The sequence below is a fragment of the Strix aluco genome, chromosome 3 (assembly GCF_031877795.1).
Source record: "Strix aluco isolate bStrAlu1 chromosome 3, bStrAlu1.hap1, whole genome shotgun sequence".
Lineage (NCBI taxonomy): Eukaryota > Metazoa > Chordata > Aves > Strigiformes > Strigidae > Strix > Strix aluco.
This window is the reverse complement of record NC_133933.1, coordinates 108638273-108656160: the sequence shown is the minus strand read 5'-3', so window position 1 is coordinate 108656160 and position 17888 is coordinate 108638273. Positions and strand designations below refer to the sequence as shown.

The 17888-nt window shown below is 34.8% G+C and overlaps 1 protein-coding gene across 1 annotated transcript in view; it reads right to left on the bottom strand.

Moving 5' to 3' along the window:
- The window catches only part of CSMD1 (CUB and Sushi multiple domains 1), a 1278503-nt gene that overhangs the window by 119369 nt on the left and 1141246 nt on the right, over positions 1-17888 (bottom strand). The window contains exons 44-47 of the mRNA XM_074819927.1: positions 16692-16837; positions 14265-14345; positions 14014-14127; positions 3605-3793 (exon numbers count right to left, since the gene is read on the bottom strand). Of these exons, the coding sequence (XP_074676028.1) occupies positions 3605-3793; positions 14014-14127; positions 14265-14345; positions 16692-16837 (530 nt within the window). The remainder of the gene's footprint in view (positions 1-3604; positions 3794-14013; positions 14128-14264; positions 14346-16691; positions 16838-17888) is intronic.

Here is a 17888-nt window from a genome sequence, read left to right as displayed (position 1 = left end):
GTGGAATACACATATGTAGATGTGCTATGAATTAACAATACATACTTCATTAGGACTCGGTTCTGTTAAAAGATAGGATGTTTATTATAGTATCATTTTAGTGTTAAAAAAAAAAAGATGATGAAAAATTGTGTGCTGGCACTACACCAGTATCTTCACCACAGTAAAACCCTAGAAGCACAAATAATTATTTGGGGTTACCTATATCATAAAACAACATATATGCAAGAGAAAAAATAATCTATGTATCAAAATAATCTCCAAGTGGAAGCTTTCTGTAACATGAAATGGCATTTTCTTCCTCCCTATAAAGGTTATGTTTTGTCCAGCTGAACTCCGCTCTTTCATATGCTCACTATGCCTTTCACTCCACGTTTTTCAAGTTTAGGAAAGCCATGTTCAACCAACATTATCTTGGTCACAGTAGCTATTTCAAAGAAAGGCTGCTTCATCCATTCTTGCTGAGTTTGAGCAGCTGCATCCTGATCAGCTCTTCTTATGTTGCATCACACAAAAATAAAACTGAATCAAATGACACCTAAAAATTGAATACAATTGTTATCAGACTTCTCCCCCTCCAATAAAAATAAGTACATTTTCTGACTGGGACATGTCAGGTACAAAAGGGAGGCTACAGAAGTCACTGCAAACCATAGAGATTAAGACAACTTCAGAGTTTTTAGGAACAGCAGTTCAACCACCATAATGGAAATACTACAACTAAATAAGTATTGCTAAATAAATTCAAAATGATAAATACATATACAAAATAAGAACTAATAAGCATAGCTTTAGGCACAGGTTGCCCAGCATGCCCTCATCAAAATGCTTTGTGGTTTGTTTCTTTTTCATATTAGCGAGTTAGAGTTTGATGATTACAATGTAGGATAAATGATGATGCATGCTGAGGTCAATTCCTACTTTTGCTTGGAAAAATTATTTAGAACATGACAATTCATTTAGTTTCTCTGTGCTTCACCCTGGGTTTTGTAAAATCTGTTTAATACACTTGTTACAGTTTAAAATGTATATGTTCTTTCAAAATTCTCAAATGAAAGAGGCCAAAAGAGTACAACTGCAAATAAATATCTACTACATACAAAGAGGTGAGAATCTTTCCTCATTAGTGATCATGAAATTAGTTTGCAGCACCACATGCCACACTGCGATTTTTAGTCATTGGGAGGTCAGAGGAATGATTCAATGTATTTTAATTTGCTTTTGCCTGAAGTTGTTTCAGTTTCTTCACCTCACCTAGCAGGCAGCTCTTCAGATGATATTCAGAAAAGTCAGGATCATAACTTAGATGTTCTTGAGTCTGATTTTTTTATTATTATTTCAGAGTTTGTCTATATAAGGAAATAAATACTCAACATCTGTTGTGATGACCTGTCATATGATGCTTTCCTGAATATTAGGTAAAAGTTGACATTTCCATCTATTTTCAATGACAGAATTTTGTTGGTTTATTTCAGGGAGAAAAAAGAAATAATCAAAGAATATTTGCAGTATTAAATGAATGTTAAACAGTATAAGTAGCCTCAATACAGTGTTTTCAAGTTCAAAAACCTTTAATTATTATATTCATGGTACATTTATGGCTTCTCTGGTTTAGTATACTGATGGGATTTCCTAAAGGTGTGACTGGTAAGTGGGAATGGCTAATGGGTTTATTATTCCCAGCTGACCAGGGTGTCCTCATTGACTGGATGCCTATACTCATCATTGTCCCGCTGCTGAAGCACAATAATTTACAATGTAGTCAGTTAGGTGTAGTCGCTATTTTGGTTTGCATTCTGAAACTGCCCTATAAAGTAATCAGAGACCTATGCTTAGCAAATACTCTTTTTCTGAAAGTCATCTTGCCAATCTTTACATAGTTTCTGCATAAGATAGACAGATCAGTGCAGTTCTATTCACCTAAATAAAGGTATACTTGTTTGGATCACACAAGGTCCGAGGATATGACATATATTTATTGCAAAATGCAGCAATACAGGGAAATACCTAAGCTAGCTCTGAACAAGCTAGTCTGAGTTATATCCACCACTGGAAACAGTATAACCACATCAGCATAGCCTTCTGCTCCAACAAACTCATCATGCTGAGATGTAGAACTAATTAGCCCAGCAACGCACATTGCTAATGTGGCCACAGGGACACAAGCGAGTATCTCTGCAAGGCATTGCAATGTGCCATATTTAAATACCAACTTGTTGAGAGCTAGTTCAGGAATCTCTACATGGTACTGTACTGAGAGGTTATAAATATGCCATTATCTTTCTCATTTAAGTTTGCTGGTAGGTGGTAGAAAAAATGACTTGAATTTCTAAGAATGTGATTTCATGTCATGAAATGACAATGTTTAAAAATGTAGTAACTATGATAATTCTTCTCAGATCTATTATTGATAATCTGCTTTCATTAAATTTAAATGCATAAGAAAGAAAACAAAAAGCTTCATCAGGAACATTAAGCAGTTTCTACAGAATTTTTCAAAAGAAAACAAAGTGATCAGACCACTAGAAAAGTTCCAGGCCCGCTACATATTGTCTTGATGTTAAATACAAAATAGAGTGGAGGAAAAGACAGTTTTAATAGATTTTTTCAGACTATTTTCACCACTAATATGAAACAGAACAACACACACATTATAAAGAAAAAAAATATATGCCAGTGAACTGGCATTTTAAAAAGAATGAAAAATATTGTGGTTTTTTTCAGAATGCTGTTACCAAAAAGTGAAAAAAAAAAAAAATTAGACATTGAAAACCTACTACTTAAGAAAAATACTTAGAGCAAGATACCTCAAAAGATATGACCTTTTAATATTTTTCATGTTATGGAACTCCCATAGTGAATATTCATCAGTTCAATCATAGTTATCATATATCGGTTAATGAGGAAAAATATGATAATGGTCTTCAAATGAATAAAAATATATTAAAGAACAATCAAGGACTAGTTATTCTCATCAGTCAATGAGAACAGAATGAGTGATAATAAGTTCAGAATTCACCTGAAAATAAGGATAACCTGTTAATTAAATTGGCCCCTTTGAGAGGTACTGGTATGAGTAACACTCTAGAAGTTTTTGTAATTTCTCTACTCTTTGTCCCAAAACAGATAGTCAAATACTTTAGTAGTGGTATATTAAAAAAATATGCAGCACTGGTATTTGGACTAAAATTGAGTATTTAGACTCAAACACTTTTATTAATTAGATGAATGGAATCATAACCCCAAATTATTTCCTCACCAGAAATGATCCACTACAAACCAGCACATTAACTTCTCCTTTCAGACACCTCCATACACTTCCCAGGAAACAGAAAACTGTGACTTTCATAGGGATACTGAAGCTGCTACTGTTCCTCCGCTAAGAATACCTAAGAAAATTTAAAAGCTTCTTTGTCTGGAATACATCTACAAAAACTTTCATTGGCTAACAGATTTAGATTTAAGGCAAAAGTAATAGAAATACTGGACCATTGTTTAAGTTTCAGATGTATCACTGCATTCTGAAACCAACAATCAGAGTTCAAGCCCCACCTGACCCAATATTTGTTCTTTTGTGGTTAGATAGAATTTAAATCTTGCTTACCATCAAATACTTCCAGCTCATCAAATTGCTTCTCACTTTGAAACATTTCTACAAAAATTGAGATGTTATATCCTGGTTCAACCTTTATAGTCCAAGAACAGGTCTGAGAGTTGGGATAGGTGCCTGGGTAGCCTGGACTGAGGATCACTCCTGATGATTCTGTACGGATTTCATTTGCTGGACATTGTGCTTAAAAGGACACAACAAGAAGAATAACAGGAATAGCAATGAAATAAATTGTTTCCGTTCCATGAAAAAAAAATAGTATTATTTTTCAGAGATAAGTATGTTTCAGGTTCAGTTTCCAAAGGAAAACATATTAATATCATATGCTAGATGGAAGGAACAATAAAGTTCACCTTAGCACAAATAGAACACCTTTATAAACCATACATTAATGAAACAGGATATTAATTAGAGTGAAACCTTCATCCAGTGAAAACTTCATCACAGCCCAAAGGGTTTACAGTCAAGTGATTCACATATGCTAGCGTGAGGTGAGGTAAAAGTCCTGGTGAGGTAAAAGTCCTGGTAAAACTGTTTATTTGGAAACCTGGTAGCTGTCTTCTATCTTAAAAAAAACCACCGAGCTTTAAAAATGAAATCTGTTACATGAACATGACAACATATTGGAACTTCTAGGCACATCAAATCATTCAAAAGCATATGTGACAAAGGGTGAATTTTGGATACAGAATACTCCAAAGTCATCCAAATAAGAACTTCTCAGCAGCCACCTCCCATTATTTAAAATTCGAACTCATAACATTTTTCAAACAGTTTCACCTGCTATTCTTAAGTGTTTATAATCTTTGCATATGACAGGTAGTATATGACAGATACTATATTAAAATGCTGAAAATTTTATATCCTATATACTGGTTTTGATGGAGAAATTCTTTTGTTGGCCACTGTTTTTCTTTAACATTTCCCTCTCATGCAGGACTGATTTTTTCATATCTGTTTGCTGTTGAAGTCTGATACATTTTGTCCACAGTTTCATAATATATGTGCATTTTAATGATGTTTTTTGTGTATGATTCACAAATATATCTTGACAGAAATGCATTCCTGGAAACTGCCTGGCATAGTACCCAAGTACTTGCATAAATTAAAGGTTATAGGAAAGGTGAAAAACATAAGAACAGAGGAAAATATCAGGGGAAAAAAATATGTTACAGGGGGAAAAACATAACTATCAGAAACAAACATTAAAAACTGGACCATTTGCCTTAGCTGGCCTTTTACAAACTTGAGGGTGAAATTTAGGTTCGGTTGTAGCCAAGAAGGATTTTGCTGTAAACTTTTGGAAAACAGTGTCAGGACTCTATCATTAATTGCTCTCTCAGAGAAATTAAGCATACTGGTAGAGAAGGAAATTGTATTTTACAGAAGATGTCCAGTCTTTACCTTCTGTTCCATACACTGGGAACAAATCTGAACACTCCACCAGAAGCAACAATGCAAGCAAAATAGGAATTTTATCAGTTAATTTGCATATAAATTAACCATCACTTTCCTATATAGTGCACAGACCTTCACCTTTGAGAAGCTGCCTTATTTGTGTTTCTCTAACATAGATACAGTTTTCCAGACTTGCATGTGGAAGGTAAGAGAAAGTGTACATGCCTGAGTTGGACAATACAACTTTCCATTCATTGGTCCACATTCTTCAGAATATTTTAAATAGTGATACATTAAGAGAGAAAAATATGAGTTTCAAACTTAACTAACAAACTCATTTTCTGAGGACTCCTGATTTCTTAATTGCACCAAAGTTTAGAAAAAAGAAACTAAAAATCAAAACAGTTATTTTCTGTCTATCCCAAGACTTCCCTAGATCTGTTTTATAGGCTAAGCCTTCAGCACAAAATTCAGGGTGATTTTTCTTAAGTTGTGATTTTTTAATACTATAGCATAAATTGTAAACCACTCATCTAAAAGCCACTCTGATTATCTACAGATATAAGAAAGGGGAAAAGCATGAAAAAGTAAAAACTACTTATTACTCTTTTTTGTCATAACCTTTTCTTCTTCAGTCTGCTCTAATAGACTGGAGAATATGTAGCATTATCATGCCAGTAAATGCAGGAAGAGATATTACATTTCTGAAACCCTCTCTTCCTCTCCTCCTCCTCATCTTGTTTAGCTAAAAAACTTCATCAGTGATGAAGAGTAGCTGACATGACACAGTTTCACGACCTGATTTACCCCATAGTATTATGTGCTTATGCTACAAGACTATTTTTAAGAAAACAAGGTGGCTTTTACTGATCCAGTATCAGCTTCATATTATAATAGCTTCATGTTATAATATTAAAGTCTATTAGAACAACTTGTGGATTAAGAGCTGGTTTTCAAATTTGTAAATTACAAGTATCCTGGAGAAATCAGCAATGCTGTCAGGCTTTTCACAACGAGACACAGTGATTCTTTTCAACCCTGGAAAATGATCACTTCTCTTGATAACCTATGTTTTAAGAAATTACTACAATCAACTAAACATGACAAGTAGTTGCAAAGCACAGGATGTTTGGAAGAAAGATACGGGACTGTAGCAAGTACCAATGGAGTGGCTTTTAGTAAACATGCCATATCTAGATACTATCAGGAGAGATGGTAAGGATACAACTGCCTTTTGTTGCCTGCTTTTCCTTAATATTTTAGGGAGTTATGGAAATAACCATTGGTCAAATTACTCATGAAAAAAATTATATACTGGTCATTCAGATTTGGGGCCTGCAAACAAATTCTGGATATTACAGATACAGCCCAGACAAAACTAGAACCAGGTGATCTCATAAAATGGAAAGTATGATAGTACATTCTTCCAGAAAAGTTTATGGTTGGGTTGATCTAAAAGGTTATTAGCACAACTCTTTAAATGGGTGCTCTTTCAGCTAAGTTCCCACAGGTATCATTTCCAAAGAGGTACACTATAAGTATCTTCTTAAGAACAGGCTGCATGAACTTGTGTTTACTTACTGCAGTATATAAAGTTTTTGGAATCTGGGATGGATGATTTTCAAGTAAGAATATGAATCAAAATTACATTTTGAAAAACCTGAGATCAGTTTACAGTGATCCACAGAATATTGTCATAAAGTGTTGAGATATTCTTCACTAACTCAAGAAAGTCGCTGCAAGTATATAAAAGAAATGGAGCCAGGGAAGGAAATGCAGGGAAAAAATAGAGGAAAGTCACCAATCCAGAGAAGTCAAAATTGTTAGTTTCCTCTGGGAAAAAGAAATGTCATAGAATAGGAAGAATGACAATCACACTCAAGAAAACAGAGACACCTTGACTGTGAGCAGCTCAGAAACTGAAACTGAAAATGCTCTAGATGAGAATTGGCCACTGTAAGAATGGTCTGCAGAAAAAAAAAAAAAAAAGAAAAAAGAGACAGGACTAGGAAATTGCAGGGAGAAAAAAAAAAAGATAAAAACCCCACATAAAATACTTTTTTCTGCCTTTTTCTTTCACCTGCTTTTCTCTTAGATCATATTTTTTTTCTTGTAAAGGATATCAGAGACAAAAAGAGAAGCAGAAGAAAACCACAAGAAAATAGCTTGCTTGCTAGGTTTGAAAAAGTAACAACAAAATATCGTTTTTTCATAAGCAGGTAAAAGTTATCAATAACAGAGAAAGACTGCTGCTTAGCTTTCTTATTCCTCACAGCTAATTCTGAAGAAGGGACCTGAAACTAATTTATTTACCACAGGGGAAAATATGTCTTTTGCAGATGTTTCCTCATGCCCTTCTCTTGTAATTGAGGAAAAGTATGATGTTGCCTTGTAATTAAGAACATTTATTTGGTGGGTGAATATTAAAAATTAACAACTTAAAGGTTAGAGAATTACATTGAACAAATCATCACATGTACGCAATATAAGAAACAGATCAATGCAGGATTTCTGTAGGAATTATTTCCTCACAATATTCTACTGTATTCACTTAGTGGACTTCAAAACTTTACTAATGGAATGATTTCCAAAAGGAAGAAGTACTTTTTTTTGGGAAAAAAATGCACCTCTCTAATAGTAATGTGCAAATAGTAATGCAAATGGTGAAAGGCGATACAGAATATTTTTCTATGGTACTGAGACAAAAATAGTGTCTTGTGAGGCCTCCCTCAGCATATTCTTAGGGCAGAAAATTCAAATAAAATTGAAACTCTGTGTCTTTCTAAGATGTAAATAGCTCAATTTCTCTCCTGTGCTAGAGCAGAAGTGGCCAAATCTTACACAGCAAGCTATAGCTCTAACTCTTCCTATGGCCAAGATTCACTTCCTAGCTAAGAGTCATTGGACAAGAGGTCCCTTCCAACATCAGCCATTCACAGGAGACATACCACAGGAATTTATGATAGAAACAGTTCTGGAGTAGTTCAGGGATGTTCATCTTGGCAGCCTTTGCTGGCTCTCTTTCTCCACCATAACGAATTACTCACCAACTTCTCCCCTATATAGTTTAGCTGCTGATTACTTGACTTAATCTCTAGGGTGGAAGCTAGACTTGAACATTTTACAAGATTCATATGGTTAAAGACATAAAATTAAGATACTGAGAAAGTGGGACTGCTTCACCTTCTTCTATAAAACAAAAGGCACATCCATTTTCCAATACTACTAATAAATAGTATTTATCATTTGAATAAAAATAAATTCCACATTGCTATTTTCTTGGTATCATACACAAAACAGGTGAAAACAAAAATCTGCAATTTGGACTCTTTTGTTCTATAATATTAGGTCTTACCTTTAGCATGGTATTTCAAAACAGAATATTTCTAAATACAAAGTCACACAAATTGCTTCAGTTGAAGCATACATAGTCCACTGTTAATACCATTTATTTTATTTGTCAATCAATTAACACATTAACATTATATTCTTCAGTTTATATTTGATACTTTCTGGACTGTCTTCTGTCATCTAAGTTACAGGGTGATTCAACTCCCTACACATTTAGAAGTTTGGGAGTTTACCAATCAAGAAAATTTGAGCTGCAAAACACAGAATCAGACACTTGAGCCCCCAAAAATATTTAATTATAATTTATTTATAAGTATATCCCATGAATTTTAAAAGTAGCTATTGTAAAATGGTTTGGAATTATAACAGGAATAAATATTACAAAAACCTGCTTTAGGCATATTGGAGGACATAAGCAATCTATTTTACATTCATCTTTAATCATATTGTTGCACATGTAAATTCCGAGTACTGTTATTTGTTTGTTTGTTTGCATAAATTCATACATACAGGCAATGCTTACAGAAAAACAAAAGGAAATGAAAAAGATCTTTATGTTACACAGTTACATATAATTGAGTGGGGTGGAGCAGTGTCATGAGAAGAATAATTCTGCAGGACAGCATAACACTCCCATCACATCCTAGTTTCAAGAAACCTGTTTTTTGGAGAAATTGATTCGGTTGTTTTAGGGAAGGCCTGACTAAGCTTCTTGACTTAACTTTAATACTACTTCTGATGTCTCCATCTGTGATTTAATTTTTTATTCATAAATATCATCATCACACTAAGACAATCTTAACACAACATCTCTCTAATGTGTTCTGAGCAGCCAGATTAGAGATCTCTACCTTACACTGAATGCCTATTAGCTGTTTTACTAGTACATCAATTTTTGTTACCAATACAGGAGTATTTCTTGCTGTTGCAATGCTCATCATGCTTTAATTTACTTCTCTACATTTCCCTAACAGCAATTAAAAAAGGAAAGAAATTTAGAGCAAGAGGACATAAGGATAGGATGAGAGCAGAGACTCCAAGTGAATAAAGACAAATCATAAATGGTCAGCTACTGTCAAACATCAATTCATGCACAATGAGAGCATGTTCTGTAGGGTGCCTAGGGCTCTGTACATTAGACAATACCTGGCAAGTTATCATGGTACCAAGCATTATGAGAAATTCTGTCCTCAGACAGTCCAGACAGGAAGGGAAAGGGAGCTGTAAGAAAAGTATGGTGTGGTGCTATTACTGCTGCTGTGGAGGTTGTTCATTCAGAATGATGTAGAAGTTGTCAGTGAGACTGATTTTTCTTGCCTGTCAGATATCTCATCAGATTGTATATAGTTCCTAGAACCTCGCCTTCTGTCATATATTTCTTGCCTACTACTACATAGTGGCACAGGTCAGGAGAATAGAAAAATTTTCTGGCATCTTTAAAAAATGTGAAGCTGATCCAAATAAGGACAATGTAAACAATTATAAACTACAGGTAAAATGAAGAAATATAAGAAGGCAGTCCAATAATTAGTTTGAAAAACAATATGCAAATAACAGCAAGTAGCAATTATTAAGTCTATCAGGACCAGATAGTATTGTATAAATGTAGTTTTATACTGCATCATCTCAAAAGAAAACGTAGAACTGGAAAAGGTATTGAGAAGGATGACAAGAATGACTATAAGTATGAAATATTTTCTGGTCTGTAGAATTATGCCATAAATATGGTGAATAGAGGACAACTCATTACTGTTTCTTTCCCCATAAGAAGTAGAGGAAATGATGTGAAAATGGCAGGTGCCAAGATCAAAGCAAACACAGAAACGTCTTCACATATTACATAAATTGTGCAACTTCTTACACAAAACTTTGTGGATTTAAAGCATTTACATGGGCTCAAAATGGGTCTGAATAAATCCATTTAAGACATAGCCCTACAGGATTCAAAATACAAAGAACGTTGCTAGCTTGAAAGTGGCTTAGCTACAGTTGGGTGGAGGCCTTAATTGACTACATACTTGCAGTGATCTTACATCCTTCACTAGAAAATCATTACTGGCGAGTGCCAGAGATGGAACACTGGGTATATGGTCTGGTATATGGGATTTCTGGTTTGTTTCAGAAATACATATTTCTCCCATTCAGACACTTAGATTTTCAGAGTTCAACAACAGTAGTTTCATGTATTTATCTAAGAGTAAACATACAGATGGTAATTAAAATCACAACTGTTAAATGATCTACCAATATTTCATATGATCTAGGAGAAATATTCATAAATATAAGCTAGGGTGTTATAATAAAATAGGAATTCAATTCAACATTTTTCTCCATAGTAATAATTCATGTAGACAAATACAGGTATTGGAGAGGCTGGGATAAGAATAAAACCAAGTAATTCTTTTTTCCAGAAAGGAAAATTAAATTTATTTGTAGATACAACTTGTCTGAAGAAAGGAAAACAGTTGCATTCCAAGTTATCTAAAGACACTCCTCTCTTATGTCCATCCAAAATTTTGCCAGAATCTTTACTCTAATGCCTCCAGTTCCATTGTCTTCTGTGTCTGAATCACTCCAATGCCTTTTTTTTGTTCTGAGATTATTTCTTCTGATGTACTCCCTATAACAAACTTCTGCTGTATTCATATTAAAAGAATACAAGACTCTAAACATTAACAAGTGGTAATCTACTCCTTGACTGGAACTGTGTTATTTAATTAAATGTGTAGTAAAGATGTTCCTAATAATCAATTAGGATCAATTTATAAAATAGTAAAATTCTATTAACTTTAATATATAGGATAGTTTTGAAAACCAATAAATAGCAAATACAAGAAAGGGAAGAAAATCACAAAATCTATGAATTCTGGGAGGGAAGTACAGAGCTACTAGCGTTCATCTATGTATTGGGTTTGCATAGCAAGATTTGGTTAGCAGGGGGGCTTCAGGGGTGGCTTCTGTGAGAAGCTGCTAGAAGCTTCCCCATGTCTGACAGAGACAGTGCAAGCCGGCTCCAAGATGGACCCACTGCTGGCCAAGGCCAAGCCCATCAGCAATGGTGGTAGTGCCTCTGGGATAATGCATTTAAGAAGAGGCAGGGGAAACTGCAGCTGGAGAGAGGATTGAGAACATGTGAGAGTAACAACTCTGCAGACGCCAAGGTTAGTGAAGAAGGAGGGGGAGGAAGTGCTCCAGGCACCGGAGCAGAGATTCCCCTGCAGCCCGTGGTGCAGACCATGGTGAGGCAGCTGTGCCCCTGCACCCATGGAGGTTAACGGTGGAGCAGATCTCCACCTGCAGCCTGTGAAGGATCCTACACTGGAGCAGGTGGATGCCCAAAGGAGGCTGTGACCCTGTGGGAAGCCCACGCTGGAGTAGGCTCCTAGCAGGACCTGTGGCCCCATGGAGAGAGGAGCCCACGCTGGAGCAGGTTTGCTGGCAGGACTTGTGACCTGTGGGGGACCCACGCTGGAGCAGTCTGTTCCTGAAGGACTGCACCCTGTGGGAGGGACCCACACTGGAGCAGTTTGTGAAGAACTGCAGCCCGTGGGAAGGACCCATGCTGGAGAAGTTCATGGAGGACTGTGACCCATGGGAGGGACACCATGCTGGAGCAGGGGAAGAATGTGACAAGTTCTCCCCCTGAGGAAGAAGGAGCAGCAGAGACGATGTGTGATGAACTGACCATAACCCCCATTCTCCATCCCCCTGCACCCCTGTCGAGGAGGAGGTAGAGAAAATTGGGAGTACAGTTGAGCCCGGAGAAGAAGGGAGGGATGGGGGGGAAGGTGTTTTAAGATTTGCTTGTATTTTCTTATTATCTTATGCTGATGTGATTGGTAATAAATTAGATTAACTTTCCCCAAGTCAAGTCTGTTTTGCCCATGATGGTAATTGCTGAGTGATCTCTCCCTCTCCTTATCTCGACCCATGAGCTTTTTGTTATATTTTCTCTCCCCTGTCCAGCTGAGGAGGAGAGTGATAGAGCAGCTTTGGTGGGCACATGGCATCCAGCCAGGGTCAGCCCACCACAATCTACAATGTCTTAAAGGACTGCAAAGAAAAAAGTGTTGCTACCATCAGAGAAAGCCACTAGTTTCCACAGCATCTGCAAGAATTGTTTGAAATAAACCTCTCCCCTGTGCTTAACAGATGGTTAATAATTTCTGTAGTTTTTATAATAATTGTTCAGTTTACTTTAGCCTTTCATTTTTTATTTACACTCCATTTGACACAGTCAAGAGTTAAGTTACTGCTGTTGCTGTTAATTTCAAACCGAAAGCTGCATTTGCAGTACAATCATCTTACCAAGATTTCACAGTGGGAACAGAGATACACTGATTGGAAAAAAAAATCAAACATCAATAAGTATTGAGTTACCTGATCAAGACATCTACAGAAATAAACAGTTTTTCTCACTACTTTTGCATGTTTTATGGTGAGGGTCCTGAAATGAATGCTGAATCTTTTACAACCTGTCTCTCAAACAGATCCCATGTTTGCACAAGTTAAGAAAGGGGAGGAGTAAAAACTTTACTTGGGTATGGGTGCTCATATGGACAGTTACTTACAGATGCATCAAATATACTATGGCATCAAGAAACTAATGCAGCTTGTAATCCTTTATTCATTTTTAAATCATGGAAATAGAGATGCAGGATAACAGGAAGGAAGGTACACGTACAGCTATTAATAAAGTGCCACTATAATTTTTGTGCTTCCAGTGTTACCTGTTGTGCAGATGGATGATATGGAAGATGCTCCATCCATAATTACATATTATAGATTAAAGCTAATCCCGGTAAATATGTTATGAATATGAGAATTTCTGATCACTTTTTGACTTCCTTTAAATTTCAGTGATGGCGTCTCATGAGTAGCTTTTTTTTTCCCAAAAATGTTTGAGGTACTTCAGGGAAAAATTCTACAGATGCTTTCTCAGCTACTTATTCAACATTTCAAAATCTTTTTGCCATCCACTATTTAACAAACTAAACCAAACTAAAGAAAAAATAACCAACAGCATGTGATGAAAATTATAATTTGGGGGACTGAGTACAAATCTCCATGATATACTTGTTTTCCATGAAGGTGAGAAAATTTTGTATGAATGCACACCTAAACATTATTCATATTAAATTTTTTAATTCTTTGTTTGAAATACTGTAACTGTAAACATAGTATGAATATTTGAAAGATTTTTAGTGCTTCCATGAATTTAAATTTGCCATATTTTATTTTAGAACACATTTTTCATATGACAATGTCACCGCATTTGTGAAAGTGGAACATTTCTTACTTTATTTTGAAAGCTTAATTTAATACATATTTTTAGAACTCTTCAGGGGTGAAAAGAAATATTTGATTTGATATGAAAAAAATTTAAATAATTTAAAATGAATTTTAGAAATCAGTGTTTCATTAATACTGTAGTTAAGTAATTAAAGCCACTTGTCTTCTGATTCTAGACAAGTGCAAAAATATATGGACCAATTTGAAAATGTGTGCACTTCTTACATATTGAAAAGATAAATGGAAACTTTTATTTTAAATATTAATGAAAATACAATGCCCAAAAATTTGATGCTTAATATATAAGAAGATAAAAAAGGATACATACTAATGATATACAGACCATGCAAGCATATATTTACCTTCACAAAATGGAGAGGATCCTTCAAATTGTAACTGTGCGTTCAGTTTGCAGGTTAGTATATCTTGTCCAACAAGGGTGAAACCAGGATGGCACTTGTACTTTGCAAAATCTCCTGAAAATGTTATTGACAAAAAAGTTAAACACAAAAAAAAAATCTAACAGAGTATACCAAAATCTCAGGTGGCAGATTAAATATATCAGTAATTCAAGTGAAAACATAAGAAAGAAAAGGAGATACTAGTTTTTCACCTATTTCAAAGTCATCATCTTCTGTAAACAAATCAGCATGTGGAACTGTGGGTGGAGGCTGGCACTTCTTCAGCTGATAGGCTGCAAATTTAAATAAAATAAAGAGTAAATACTGGTGTGTTAAGAATTATTTTACAGAAATTTAATTTTCTATTCACATTTCCCAAATCACCAAAGTGGCACTGAACCTCATGGTCTCTCAGTGACATTTTCCAAGTTAAATGTCATGACATTACATATTATCTAAAAAAAAATAATTTTTATCAGTATAGACAGTATATTACACTGCCTAGATAGTTATAGATCCATTGTAGGATTGGATGCAGTTGTGATGTTTATGAGGAGAGTTTTGCAGCTACAAGGCTGCTGTTTCATGTGGCTGCCTTTGCATCATGTGATAGGGCTAGCAGTTATCAATCACATATTACTTAGATTTCCTGTCATATTCATTCTTAACTTAAGCATACTTTGAGTTAATCTTTCTCAGGATACAGGTATTTACATGAAGAAGAAACAGCAGTAGTAATAATAATAATAATAATGTAACTGAGAGACCATTATTATTGTTGTTGTTGTTGTTACTATTATTATTATTTTTATAGGTTACACAAAAAAAACCCAAAACACAGTGTCTCTTCTCTACTCTTCAAATCTGTTTCAATAAATTGTGAGCAATCTCTTAAAGAAGGTGACCAGTACAATGGCTGACATGTTTCTAAAATGGAGTAGAATGCCTACAACAGCTGAAGAACTCATTACTGGATAAAAAATCCAAACTAGAGATTTAAGATTGTGATCAGAATGCACATACTATAGAATAATTCTCCTCTTCATGGAACTAAATCATAGTCAATAATACAAATTCTCCTGGGAACTTGATAGTCCTATCCACTTTTGGTTTTGAGAAGTTAAAGAAACACAAAATATTTGGAATCAGTCTTCATCTTTCACATAAGCTTCCATAGCCCATCACTGTAAAGCAGTTGTACAAGGAGAAAAAAAAAAAAAAAAAAAAAAAAAAAAAAAAAAAAAAAGGAGAGTTTTTCATCCATGGAGAGTTTCTTTTTTTTTCACCCATAGAGAGTTCCCAAGTACAGGGAGGAGAAAGCATGTGTATTTTCCTCTGTACTTATGTATTTGCATGGTGTTCCTGCTATACATATATACAAACACATACACGTAATTATTATTATATACACCTAATAGCACCAGTTTTTCTGGAGAACACCCGAGAAAAAAAGCTTTGCAACCTGCTTAGACACTTGTAACAGCAAGTATCTAAGAAATAGACACTAAGCAGGTTTCCAGCAATAACATTTTCCAAGAACTTAAAATTGTACTTACACACATGTTCAGTGAGGCCCTTGAGTTCACTGAACTAAGATACTTATCTCCCAGTATGTGGGCTCAAAAAACGGGAATTCCTTCAATTTTTCTCCAAGAAGCCCAGTTTGCGGGGTTTTCTCAGCAGTGGCCTATGTCACCACTGAATTCAATTAAAAGCATGGACACTGTTCACATTTTACATGATTCCCACCCATGGGACATTATGCAAAATATTATTGTGCACAATAAAGAGTGTAGAGAAGAAGCAGATTCATTCTTTTTTTCCCATGTTAGACTAATGCACTGCATACTGTGATAGAGTATGTATCTTGTCTTTTTATCATCTGAAGCCATCAATCCTGAAATACTGACTACATGCTTATGTACCTTCAACTTAAGGCTGGAAAACGCTCTCACTGACCATTCCCTGTAGTCTGCTCTCAGGCACTATCTTGTTATGTGGGAGCTATATGTTCCCTGCATGATAAGTAAAGCCAGGTATTTTAGCTTTCACTTCTCAGATAAATGGTTATCATGCATCACATCCTTCTTTTAGGAGAAAAACACAGACAAGAAAAAACATTTCAGACTCTGAATACTAGTTTTGTAAGACATCCCCTTGCAGATATATACCTTCAGGTACTCTTTTTCTGTGGCATTTCCTCCTGTCATGAATTAATTCACCCTATCTTTTTGAATTGTAGTCCATAAGGCTAACAATCTTCCATCTAATATACATAATTTGAGTGAATTAGTCAGAATTAGAACTAGAACTAGAATTCAGCATTTCACTTCTGAGTTTACTAAATTTTACTAAATGGACCAAAATAATTCAAAAAGTAAAAGCTTAATACTAGATAACAATGATTAACATTAAAGATAGAATGTAGTTTATCCAGCCACAAATTAATGTTATTAAATTTTTTTTAATGCGTGACTTTAAAAAACTATTTTGTATTGTTATCTAAAAAAAGGTAGCAAATCCATGAATTATGGTAAATTTATTTAAGATCATTCAGTACATCACGGAGTTAAGAAATATTTTAAAAATTCATTAATTGATTGTGGTAATTAGATGTTAATGACATAAAGCAAACTGACCATGAAAATTGAGGACAAAGAATCCTCCCGTTGAAAAATCACTGTGAAATTTAAGGAGGACTTGATTAGTGGAACTGTAAGCTGTTTCCAGAGCTGTATTCCCACTGAAAACTCCCAACTGAGGTGAATTATGGTCAGGACCATCCCTAGGAAGGGAAACATAAAAAAACAGCTGAAGAAATACTGTACTTAACATTTAAATTAACAGTCCCTTTTCTCTGGAGAGCAGGTTAAACTTTTGTAAAAAACTGGTTTTCCTAATGATTCAAAATGAGTTTGTTTTCTTGCTATTTCTAGCAGCACAGAATACTCTTTCTAAGTTCAAAGCCTGATATTTTTTGAGAGACCAGGAGCTTTTATATTTCCATGAGCAAGAAATTTATTGGCTGACTCAAATTTTCTCTGTTCCTTCCAAAAATTCTCATGTACACACCAGCTGAAAAAAAAAAAAAAACAAAAAACAAAAACAAAAACCAAAACAAACCAGAATAAACTAGAAAACTCTTCTAATCTTATCATATTTCTAACATTTTTGACCAGATCCTACAAGTCCTTAACTCATGACTAACACACACAGAGGTGTGGAAGTTACTCTTGCCATTTAAATTAATTCCAAGGACTCAAAGGTATCTCCTATGGAAAAAAGGATAAAAAAGGAAAAAAAAGATAGAAACAAAAATGCTTTGTGTTTCTGAACAGTAGGATAGACACCCAAAGAGAAATACACTCCAGGAACATCAGGCTGCATTCACTTTCAGTATCATCATGTAGAACATTCAGGCCTGAACAGGCAGAATAAACAAATAAACAAAACTCCCTGCTTTTATCACTGATGAATTTTTGGAGCTCTGCAACACTTATTTCTGGTCTTTTTGTATATTATATGTAGTTAAACCAAACTGAATAAAAAAACTTTTGTGATATGTATTTTATAAGGCTGGAGATTATCTAGAAGCTCTCTGAAAGCTCTTAGCTTTTGACTTTTCACTGTCTTTAAATCAGAGGGATATTTGTTCACCTTAGCTGAACTGTTAAAAAGACAAGTATTAACTAATTTTTGTCTATCTCTCTCAAATCTATCAAGATAATCTGTTCACAAAAAAAAAAAAAAAATGCACCATATGGACAAACTTTGGTTCAAGTTTTAAAAGAATATATGTCATGTATATAAATTGTTCATACAACTTGTATTTTTTA